We start from the raw sequence: 12,571 nt of genomic DNA, 5'->3' as shown, positions 1-12,571 counted from the left end.
TTACACCCATCAGAACAGCTAAGATAAAAAAAAAAAAAGTCAAGTGACAACACATGCTAGAGAAGATGTGGAGAAAGGGGAACCCTCCTCCATTGCTGGTGGGAATGTAAACTTGTACAACCACTTCGGAAATCAATATGATGCTTTCTCAGACAATTAGGAATAGTGCTTCCTCAAGATCCAGCTATACCACTCCTAGACATATATCCAAAAGATGCTCAAGTACACAACAAGAACATTTTTTCAACCATGTTCATAGCAGCTTTGTTAGTAATAGCTAGAACCAGGAAAACAACCCAGATATCTCTCAGTGGACGAATGGATACAGAAATTGTGGTGCATTTACACAATGGAATATCACTCAGCAATTAAAAACAAGGAAATCATGAAATTTACAGGCAGATGGTGGGATCTAGAAAAGATCATCCTGAGTGTGGTATCCCAGAAGCAGAAAGACACACATGGCATATACTCACTTATAAGTGGATATTACACATTTTTATAGATAATCATACTAAAATCTGAATACCTAAAGAAGCTAAGCAAGGAGGAGGACCCTGGGTAAAATGATCAATCCTCACTCAGAAAGACAAATGGGATAGACATTGGAAGAAGAAGAAGAAGAAGAGGAAACAGGACAGGAGCTTACCACAGAGGGCCTCTGAAAGACTCTACCCTGCAGGGTATCAAAGCAGATTCTGAGACTCACACCCAAACTTTGGGCAGAGTGCAGGCAATCTTATGAAAGAAGGGAGAGATAGTAAGACCTGGAGAGGACAGGAGCTCCACAAGGAGAGCAACAAAACCAAAAATTCTAGGTCTTTTCTGAGAATGATACTCTAACCTAGATAACCTAGAACCCCTGCTCAGATATAGCCCATGGCAGCTCAGTGTCCAAGTGGGTACCCTAGTAATGGGAACAGGGACTGTCTGTCATGAACTCAGTGGCTGGCTCTTTGATCACCTCCCCCTGAGGAGGGAGCAGCCTTACCAGGACACAGAGGAGGACAATGCAGCCAGTCTTGATGAGACCTGATAAGCTAGGGTCAGATGGAAGGGGAGGAAGACCTCACATATCAGTGGACTTGGTTTCAGTGGAGGGGTGTGGGAGGAAATGAGTGTGGGAGCATGTGATTGGCAGGGAATGAGGGAGGAGGCTACAGCTGGGATATGAAGTGAATAAACTGTAATTAATTTAAAAATAAAAAATAATTTTAAAAAACTTTACAAGGAAGCTGGAGAGATGGCTCAGTGGTTTTGGCCAGTTTGTTACTCGTGTAGGAGATCTGGAATTTGTTTCCCAGAGACCCATGTGCTGTTTCATGACCATCTGTAACTCCAGTTCCAGGGACCTGGATGGTCATCTGACCTCTGCAGGTACCAGACATGTACATGGTTGTCATGCTTACATGCAGGCCAAACCTCAAATAAACAAATAAACCTAAAAAGAATGTCTCCAAAACAAAATCTGTAAAGAGAGTACTGTAAAGAGAGTGTCAGAAAGCTTACTTTTGAGAAGTCATCCATGGCCAGCACTTTGTTTGTCTTCTCATACAATTCTCCCCTCCTGAAATAGAGGTCAGCGTCTGTGGGCCTGCACTTAATGGCCTGGCTATAATTCAGAATTGCCAACGTAAAGTCCTTCCTCTCTTTGAAAATCTCTGCCTTTGACAAGTATGCCTCTAAAGAGGAAAGATAAAACTACACTTTACAGTCTATTCATTAACTGTGAAATTTTAAATCAGTAATCCCTCCCTAAAAATGAAGTCCTAGAATGATTTTCATTAGTATAGTTTGTTTAGTCTTTCTTAAGGTCAACACCATATTTTTTCTCAAAGACTGAATATGCATCTGCAATTTCAAGTAGTCCTACTCTGAACTGGCAAAACTACCACTCATCTCTGAATCTGTTTTAAATGTTTCAGCCTTAACAACTGCAGTATAAGGTTAAGTTGAGAAAGATCAGAAATCGGTTGGGGGACATCTCCAGGGTTCTAGGAGGGTGACCCTAGCTGAGACTCTTAGCAGTGGGAGATATGGGATACAAAAGATATGCATCAATAATTAACAGCAGGGGATACAGAACCTGAAATAGCCACATTTCTGTAGGCAGGGGGACTCCCAGTGGAGGGAGGGGGGACACTAACCCACCCACAAAACCTTCAACCCAAAATTCTTCTTACCTGCAAGAAGTGCAGGATAAAGATTGCACAGAAGTTGAGGGAATGACAAACCAACGACCAGCCCAACTTGAGACCCACCCCACAGGAGAAAGCCAACCTCTAACACTATTAAAGATACTCTGCTATGGTTGCCGATAGGAACCTAGCATAACTGTCTTCTGAGAGGCTTCGTCCAGCAGCTGGTGGAAACAGATGTAGAGACCCACAGCCAAACAATAAGAAGAGCTCGGGGAGTTTTGTGGAAGAACAGGAGGAAGGATTGAGGGAGCCAAAGGGGTCAAGGTCACCACCAGAAGACCTACAGAGTAAAGTAACCTGGTTCCATAGGGGCTCACAGAGACTGAACCACCAACCAAAGAACATGTGTGGGCTGGACCTAGACCCCCTACACTTATGTAACAAATGTGCAGCTTGGTTATCATGTGAGTCCCCTAACAATTGGAGAGTGGGTGGTGTGGGAGGGCAGTATTTCTGACTCTGTGGCCTGCCTTTGGACCCCCTTTACCTAGCTGGGCTGCCTTGTCTGGCCTCAGTGGGAGAGGGTAAGCTTAGCCATGCTGTGCTGTGATGTGCCAGGGTGGGTTGGTACCCATGGGGGCGGGGAGAGTTTGGACCCTTCCCTGAGAAGAAGGGGAGGAGAAGGGGGGGAGGGAGGCTTAAGAGTGGGACTGGTAGGAGAGGCAGGAAGGGGCTGCATCCAGGCTGTAAAGTGATTAAATAAATAAATGGAAGAAAATAGTTAAGTTTGAATGACACAGAAGTATGTGGACTTCTAGCACAGAGAGACCAACACAGAACAGAAATCATTCAGCCATCTTCTGCTATGTTGTGTCCATCTGTGAGTGTTGGGGATTCCAAGATGAGGGTGACACTTCCACATTTCTAAAAAGTTCTGTGTCTAGAAGTTCTGGCAGTTAGAAAATGACACATACGGCAAAGGTATAGATTTCATACACCAAGAGGCCTTCGCTGTACCATAACTCTCACTCTGAAATTTGTGGTCAAGAGAAGACTTACAAGTCACCTCCCATCTATAATTTTGAATTCATATTCTCCTTGTGAGATAAGTGAAAGAAATTGTGCTGAAAAAGATCTCCAGAGCATAAATTCAAATACAATGAGTTATTTGAAAACAATATCAGGTTACATGAAGTCTGCATTTGTAACATTAAGAAAATTATTTTTTAAAAGCTGAAAGCTCCACAAGGAGAGCAACAGAACCAGAAAATCTGAACACAGGGGTCTTTCCAGAGACTCATACTCCAACCAAGTACCATGCATGGAGATAACCTAGAACCCCTGCACAGATGTAGCCCATGGCAGTTGAGTGTCCAACTGGGATCCATAGTAATGGGAAGAGGGACTTGCCTCTGACATAATCTGATTGGCCTGCTCTTTGATCCTCTCCCTGAGTGGGGAGCAGCCTTACCAGGCCACAGAAGATGACAATGCAGCCACTCCTGATGAGATCTGATAGACTAGGATCAGAAGGAAGGAGAGGAGGACCTCCCCTATCAGTGAACTTGGGGAGGGGCATGTGTGAAGAAGGGGAAGGGAAGGCGGGATTAGGAGGGGATGAGGGAGGGGTTTATAGGGGGATACAAAGTGAATAAAGTGTAATTAATAAAAGTTAAAAAAAAAAGAAAGCTGAAGGCATTCACATCATTTTTGCATTTTAACATCTATTTATCAGTATATGTCTTATCTGTTATAATGACAAAAGCTGAGATAAAGAAACAGGTGATATAACCATCTCCAGACACAACCCACCTGCATGGTTTTTATTGTATTTATGTATAAAATTCAAGTCATCCAAAGCATCATTAAATTTGTCTTGGAAAAGATAAATGAAATGTCTGTGCCAATAAGCATTTAGAAACATTGGCTCCACAAATATGGTCTGAAAAATACATGTATAAAGGCAGGTGAGTTCATTTCCAAAAAGAAGAAACACTATTAAATGAATTTCTCAAACATCATCGATACCAGTGACTTCACGTGCACATACATAAAATAAAACCTCCCAATCCAAACAACAGAAGCCAACTGTTTCCAGCAAGTATTGACAACGTCAATATTTGTATTCCACAATCCCATAAACTGTTTTACAATCATTTGCTAGTCAACATCACAACAAAAAAATACTGTATAAATAAAAGCAATGTGAATAGTGACCTGCGTTATTGTTATTTTAAAAACTTACTTCCTGTAGGTCATTCATAGCACTTTGCAGCTTTCCCAGTTTTCGATAAATAGCTCCACGCCTACAGTATGCAAACACAGGAGTTTGTTTCTCGTTGTTTATTTCTTGAGTCAACCTCTCCACTTCGGCTTCGTAATACGCAATGAGATCTTCTGGAAGGTTGCACTTCATATTGTCACTTAATTCCAGCTTCGGGATCTCTGTCACTATTTCTGGAACATCTTTTTGAACAGGCAAAACTGGCGCGTGTGCTTTCTGAGGTTTGTCTTTGGCAAATGTCTCAATAACCCATGCCAGAGGATTAGTGTTTTTTGGTATTCCTCCTTTTCTTTGAACAAACTTATCAAAATTTAATTGCGTGGGTACACTGGGGCACCTTATTTGACGTTCATATAGTGGAACTTTAAGGAAGTGTTTTTTCTGTCCAGGAAGTATTCCATGAGATGCTGATCTGGTTTCAAAAGAATGATTTTTTTAATTACAGAAGCACAATTATATTTCTGATCAATAATTCAAAACCAACCATACACAAAAATTACTATTTTTCTATTAACAAAATTTGCTAATTTTATGCAACCCAAGTTCACATTTTCAATCATTAAAATTGTACCACACTCTAAAGAATCTCTGTACACTAAATGGAAATGTATTTTTTATGCAACAGCCTCTCTAAAGTGCTGTGATGATGACTACAGTGCTCCTCTCTGATCTAATTCACAACCTCACCCTCTACCAGAATGATGGCAGTGTGGAATTTATGAGGTAAGGAGGAAGAGATATAGGAAACGCTTCTTTCAAAGGCTACCAAGGGTAAGAACTTGAAGTTTAGTTTTTCCATAAACTATGGCACTTTATAATTCGGGTGCTTGCAAACGATGCAGCTATAGGTTCCACATCAAATTCTCAATGGCAATACAGCTTTCATTTGGTAGCATTTACTATCTGTATGGCAGTAGCTATGGAAGACAGGATAAGGACCTCTTTCTGAAAGCTTGAAAAGGAAGTTTTAGCTCTATCATCTTTTATTTACTGGATTTATATTATAAGAAAGGGCTAAAGTAGGAGAAGGTTCCCATTCTTTTATTCCTTTCTTATAATGTCCACACCATGTTCTAGCATAAGCTTTTTTCATCTGTTTTCCCTGGAATGCAGCATCCTGGCTAGTTTTACGTCAATTTGACAAGAGCTAAAGCCATCTTAGAGTAAGGAAAACCTCACTTGAGAAAGCACCTCCAAGAGATAGGGCTGGCTAGAGGCATGGCTGCAGGGCACTTTCTTAATTACTGATTGGTGTGGGAAGGCTCAGTCTATTGCAGGGAATGTCATCCTGGACTGGTGGTCCTGGGTTCTATAAGAAAGCAGGTTAGGCAGGAAGCCACGGGGAGCAAGCCAGTGAGCAGCACCCTGAATGGCCTCTGCATCAGCTGCTGCCTTCAGGTTCCTGCTTGTTTGAGTTCCTGTCCTGATTTCTTTCAGTGATTGACTACAGTGTGGAAGAGTAACAAATTTTCTTCCCAACTTGCTCTTAGTCTTGGTGGTTTATCCCCCAAATAAAACCCTAGCTCAGACATACAGTAACTTAACTTTACACATCTACTCTTGCCCTTTGTTTAATCTATCTTCCATGTGCCATCTGGGTAACATTTTCACCAATGTGTGTCAAATTATGTCGCTCTTCTGAAAGGATCTCTAGTGTCAAGAACATAAGGTTTTACCAAGGCCGTCAAGATGTAGCAGAAGTGTCAGCACAGACCACTGAGATTCCCCTATCTCTTCCTCCCTCTCCATTCTCCAGCCACATCCCCTGAGAAAGCCTCCAAGGCAGTGCACTTTTTAGACCACTCACTACCTGGCTCCTCTATTCACATTTCTAATTTCTGTGCCAGCTATTTTGTTTGTGCTTTCATGTTTCTCTACTTCCTGACTTTGTCTCTGGCCTGGGAATCTATGCAGACTACATCCACAGGACCCCTTGTTCTCTGTTTTCTCTCAGAAACCTCAATAAAAGAACATAGGAAAATAAAGTCAAGATATCTATACCCGAAGATCCTTGAGGTAGGGTGCTTCTAACTGGATATAGCCCTTGAAAAAAGATCAGGACTTTAAGACTGTCTAACTGTTCACCTGTGGAGGCAAGGAACTGACCGCCCTGTAGTCACTTTCCAATCCTGGAACAGTGAGTGACTCAGAGAAAATTTAGTGTAGACAGTTACTATAAGTTATCGTGAATGTCATTTAAGCAGGGGTTGATGGCGATGGCCACCTTAGGTCTGATGTAGTAAAGCAATGGGCACCCCTTCCAGCATCTGATTTGCAGCTGTTGATCTGGCTTTGTTTCTCCAAGGCTGTGATCTGACGCATCAAGGCTTACAGTTACTGAGTACCTTGCGTTACAGTAGTTATCTACCTTTTCTGACCTGATCACCATCTCACCTGTCCTGCAATGTCACTGTGATCTGAAGTTAAACTGATAGGCACTTTGTTCAAGTCTCATCATGCCCTGTCCCTTCCATAGTCTTAACCACCTGGGCAACCTGCATATTTTCAATTGCTCCAGTAAAATTCTGTGGGAGTATCCTTAATCTCTTTCTTTCTCATATCTTACAAGTAGTCTATGAGGAAATACTGTTGGCAGTACCCCCAACATCTGTCTAGAAAGTGGCCACTTTATATCGTCTGGATTGCTATCACTTTAGACCAAGCAGCCATTTCTCTCATAGATCATCCAATAATTTTCTTATGGGTCTTTGTGCTTCCACTACGATTTTGTAATTCATACCACTACCATGGTGAGTTTGCTGGAAAATGTTTGATCATTGCAACATACTGCTCTCCATTCTTTTTTTTCATTTAATTTTATTTTTTTATTATTAGTTACATTTTATTAACTCTGTATCCCAGCTGTATCCTGCTCCCTCATTTCCTCCCAATCCCACCCTCACCTCCTCCCTCATTTCCTCCCCGCCCCTTTCCAAGTCCACTGATTGGGGAGGATCTCCTCCCCATTCATCTGATCCTGTTTTATCAGGTATCTTCAGGACGGGCTGCAAAGTCCTCCTCTGTGGCCTAGCAGGACTGCTCCTCCCTTGGGGGTGGGGAGGTTGCTCTTCACTCTTGAGGTCTCCTTTTAATGACCCAAAACACTTATCACAGCTTACAAATGTCTCTGTCCCCTTCTCAAGTTCACAATGACTCACAAATATACATTTTCCTTTTTCAATTTGTGTGTATGGTGTACGCATGTATACACACAACTATGTGCGGGTGCGAGTAGCCATAGATGCATGTGTAGGTGCCAGACGAGAATGTTGTGTGTCGCCCACTATCGCTCAACACTCTCCTGAGTCACAGTATCTCAGTGAGCCTGAAGCTCCATTTGAGCTAGCTAGTAGGACGCTGAGACCCACCTGTCTCTACCTTTCTCTACCCCTGATGCTGGGGTTACAGGCACATGCAGCCATGCCCAGCATTTTCATGTGGGTGCTGGAAATTTGATTATAAAAGCATTCTTACCCACCCAAGACATCTGCAGAGTTTCAACCTGTGGGCAGTCTTATGAGTAATTTCACACTCATTACTTACTATGGTCAATACTGCAATACTGGATATTATCCCCAAATACTTCCTTGACCTTACTTCCTTACCAGTCTCTTGTGTTTCAGAAACTGTTCTATGTGCTGTCCAAAAACAATATGCATATCCTCCAAGTCAAGGATTTTGCACTTTCTTTTCCCTCTTCTTCAGTGGTTAACATGCAATTCCTCCACAGCATTCCATACCAAGTCACAGACACATCTGAGCTCTCTGCCTAAAACATAAGCTCCTGCTACCGTGCCATATTCTCTTCATAATACTCCTAGCTAGTCTCTCCACCAGCACATTCCCTCTAGAATATAAAATATAAGAGGGCAGGGGATTGGTTATTATTCTTCACTGTTCTCATTTGCAACTTCAAATCCAGGTTAGTATCTGCTGTATAGAAGGTGCACAATAAATTTACTCTGAAGAAATAAACAGCTGAGTTAAAGTAATAATTTTCTTCACTATCTGCTCACTTCTTACGTCATCTACAGTAACTTCCAGATTTTTTATTTTTTTATGTACTATTTATTATAATTTATTCACTTTGGTCTTTTACATTTTTTATTTATTTTTTAATTTATTACAATTTATTCACCTTGTATCCCAGCTGTAGCACCCTCCCACGTCCCTTTCCAATCCCAACCTCACTCCCGCTTCTCCCTTGCCTCTCCTCCAGTCCATTGATAGAAGAGGTCCTCCTCCCCTTCCATCTTACCCTAGCCTATCAGATCTATCAATATTGGCTGCATTGTTGTCCTCTGTGGCCTGGTAAGGCTGCTCCCCCCCTCAGGGGGAAGTAATCAAAGAGAAATCCACTGAGTTCATGTCAGAGGCAGCCCTTGTTCCTCCTACTAGGGTACCCACTTGGAGGCTGAGCTGCCATTGCCTATATCTGTGTAGGGTTCTGGTTATCTCCATGCATGGTCCTTGATTTGGAGTACCAGTCTCAGAAAAGACCCCTGGACCCAGACTTTTTGGTTCTGTTGCTCTCCTTGTGGAGCTCCTACTTCCTCCAGGTCTTTCTAGCTCTTGCTTCTTTCATAAGATTCCCTGTACTCTGCTCAAATTTTGGCTATGAGTCTCAGCATCTGCTTTAATACCCTGCTGGGTAGAGTCTTTCAGAGGTCCTCTGTGGTAGCCTCCTGTCCTGTTTCCTGTTTTCTCCCTCTTCTGATGTCTATCCCATTTGCTTTTCTGAATGAGGATTGAGCATCTTACCCAGGGTCCTCCTTCTTGCTTACCTTCTTTAGGTGTACAGATTTTACTATGATTATCCTATATTACACATCTAATATATACTTATGAGTGAGTATATACCATGTGTGTCTTTCAGTTTCTGAGATACCTCACTCAGGATGATCTTTTCTACTTCTCACCGTTTGCCTGCAAATTTCATGATTTCCTTGTGTTTAATTGCTGAGTAGTATTCCATTGTGTAAATATACCGCAGTTTTTGTATCTATTCCTCAGTTGAGGGACATCTGGGTTGTTTCCAGCTTCTGGCTATTATGAATAAAGCTGTTACAAAGATGGTTAAGCAAATGTCCTTGTTGTGTACTTCAGCATCTTTTGGATATATGCCTAGGAGTGGTATGGCTGGATCTTGAGTTAACACTATTCCTAATTGTCTGAGAAAGCACCAGATTGATTTCCAAAGTGATTGTACAAGTTTACATTCCCACCAGCAATGGAGGAGGGTTCCCCTTTCTCCACAATCTCTCCAGCATGTGTTGTCACTTGAGTTTTTGATATTAGCCATTCTGATGGGTGTCAGGTGAAATCTCAGGGTTGTTTTGATTTACATTTCCCTGATGACTAAGGATGTTGAACATTTCTTTAAGTGTTTCTCTGGGATTCTGTATTCTTCTACAGAGAATTATCTCTGTAGCTCTGTACCCCATTTTTCAATTGGATTACTTGGTTTGTTCCTGTTTAACTTCTTAAGTTCTTTATATATTCTGGATATTAGACCTCTGTCAGATATAGGGTTGTTGAAGATCCTTACCAGTCTGTAGGATGTCCTTTTGTTCTGATGACAGTGTCTTTTGCTTTATAGAAACATTTCAGTTTCATGAGGTCCCATTTATTGATTGTTTCTTTTAGAGCCTGAACTGTTGGTGTTCTGTTCAGGAAGTTGTCTCCTGTGCCAATGAGTTCAAGGTTCTTCTTCACTTTTTCTTCTAACAGGTTTAGTGTGTCTGGTTTTATGTCGAGGTATTTGATCCACCTGGACTTTAGTTTTGTGCAGAGTGATAAGTATGGATCTATATGCATTTTTCTAAATGTGGATATCCAGTTAGACCAGCACCATTTGTTGAAGATGCTATCTTTTTTCCATTGTGTGGTTTTGACATCTTTTTCAAAAATCAGGTGTGCATAAGTGTGTGTGCTTATTTCTAGGTCTTCTATTCAAGTCCATTGATCCTCTATTCTGGTTCTATGCCAGTACCAAGCAGTTTTTATTACTGTTGCACTATAGTACAGCTTGAGATCAGGGTTGTAGATACCTTTAAATCTTTTATTGAAGCAGATTGTTTTAGCTATTCTGGGTTTCCTAGAATTCAATGAAAATGAAGAAACAACATACCCAAACTTATGGGACACAATGAAAGCAGTGCTAAGAGGAAAGTTCATAGCACTAAGCGCCTTCAAAAAGAAATTCAAAACATCTCATACAAGCAACTTAAAGGCCCACCTGAAAGCCCTAGGGGCAGGGGAAGAGGAATAAGCAGACACACCCAAGAGGAGCAGATGTCTGGAAATAATCAAATTCAGGGTTGAAATCAATACATTAGAAACAAATTAAACAATTCAAAGAATCAATGAAACCAAGAGCTGGTACTTTGAGAAAATCAACAAGATCGACAAACCCTTAGCCAAGTTAACTAAAAGGCAGAGAGACACTATCCAAATCAACAAAATCAGAAATGAAAAGGGGGACATAAAAGCAGACACTGAGGCAATCCAAACAATCATTGGGTCTTACTTCAAAAGCCTATATGCCACAAAATTTGAAAATCTAAATGAAATGGACAATTTTCTTGATCGATTCCACTTACCAAAGCTGAATTAAGACCAGGTAAATAAATTAAATAGTCCTATATCCCCTAAGGAAATAGAAGCTGTCATCAAAATCTCCTATCCAAAAAAAAAAGCTCAGGGCCAGATGGTTTCAGCACAGAATTCTACCAGACCTTCAAAGAAGAGCTAACACCAATACTCTTCAAACCATTCCATTAACTATGAATAATTTATTCACTTTGTATCCCAGTTGTGGTCCCATACTTGGTCTCTCCCCAATCCCACCCTCCCTCTCTCTTCTCCTCCCATGCTACTCCCTTAGTCCATTGATAGGTGAGGTCCTTCTCCCCCTCCATCTGACCCTAGCTTATCAGGTCTCATCAGGACTGGCTGCAATGTCTTCCTCTGTGGTCTGGAAAGACAGTATCCACCAGGGGAAGGTGATCAGAGAGCCAGCCACTGAGTTCATAAGCAGAGGTGACTCTCAGTTTTAAGATTCACTTATGAAATAAATATTTGAAATTAAAATGCATGTATATTTCATTTATGGCTCTGTAAATCTGGGAATGAACACAGCTACATTTTCAGTCACACAGCTACATTTTCAGTCACAGAGCCCCTTGGTCTTCTTTGCAGGATACTCACAGTGAATGGAAATATATTTTGAGAATCCCTGCTTTTCACAAAAGACTATTTCAAAAGAAAATAAAAAAGTTACTTTTAACCATAAATATACATCCAGTAGAAAAAAATTCAAACATATAGAAGGTATAAAGTAAACTTCTGAGGAGTCTCTTGCTAGCCCAACCTCACCTACTACCTATACCTCAGAAACAATCAGTGACAGAACTTAGTGGATGTAGTCCCATGTTCTCTATATAATATGCAAGCACACATTTAACATACATGCACATGCATGAAGGTTAATCTACTCCCATAGGTTTGTTTGAATGTGTTCCCATGTACACATTCAAAACTATGTTAATGGTGACTTAATGACAGGACTGTAATATTTTCTAAAGTTTTTACAATGAGGATGCGTTATCTTACTAGCTGATAAAAATAATTATAATATGTTAATGGAAGCAAGGAACTAGAAGCAGCTAGACAAGTTTTAGAAGAATGTAAAAAGCAAACACAGGTAACGGATGAATGTTTACAAGGAAAAGCTATAGTCTTGGTTCATTGAAATTGAATAGCCCAAATTAAAAGAGAAAAAAGAAGAAAAAAATCAGAAAGTCCACATTTTCAAAGCCAGCCATATGTTTCATGGTTTCGCATTTGAACAAACAACATGGTAAATTAACCTGCTGGTTTATCTGTCAGGCAGGAGGCCAGGCTCTCCAGGAGGAATATGTGTGCACATAATTATCCCGACATGAGATGTGACATAGGGAATAGGGAAGTTTTAAACAGCTTAAATGTGTTGCTCGAGATATTCCATTTGTAGAAGGATAATTTTGATTTTACTGTCTGACTTAAGAGACTTTTGAGCTAGAAATGACTTCAGTAGTCATATGGGTAAGCTCATCTTCCAGATAAGCTAAGAAACAGCCTAAGAAATAAAGTGGTTTGGCCTGGT

At 41.0% G+C, this 12,571-nt stretch overlaps 1 protein-coding gene across 1 annotated transcript in view; it reads right to left on the bottom strand.

Annotated features, from left to right (window-relative positions):
* Nucleotides 1–12,571, bottom strand: part of Ttc6 (tetratricopeptide repeat domain 6) — a 224,040-nt gene that overhangs the window by 100,171 nt on the left and 111,298 nt on the right. The window contains exons 12-14 of the mRNA XM_060387540.1: nt 4,387–4,837; nt 3,954–4,083; nt 1,510–1,682 (exon numbers count right to left, since the gene is read on the bottom strand). Of these exons, the coding sequence (XP_060243523.1) occupies nt 1,510–1,682; nt 3,954–4,083; nt 4,387–4,837 (754 nt within the window). The remainder of the gene's footprint in view (nt 1–1,509; nt 1,683–3,953; nt 4,084–4,386; nt 4,838–12,571) is intronic.

This window comes from Meriones unguiculatus, chromosome 7, assembly GCF_030254825.1.
Source record: "Meriones unguiculatus strain TT.TT164.6M chromosome 7, Bangor_MerUng_6.1, whole genome shotgun sequence".
NCBI classification, from domain to species: Eukaryota; Metazoa; Chordata; class Mammalia; order Rodentia; family Muridae; genus Meriones; species Meriones unguiculatus.
The sequence above is the reverse complement of the archived record's forward strand: the minus strand, read 5'-3'. Positions and strand labels throughout refer to the sequence as shown.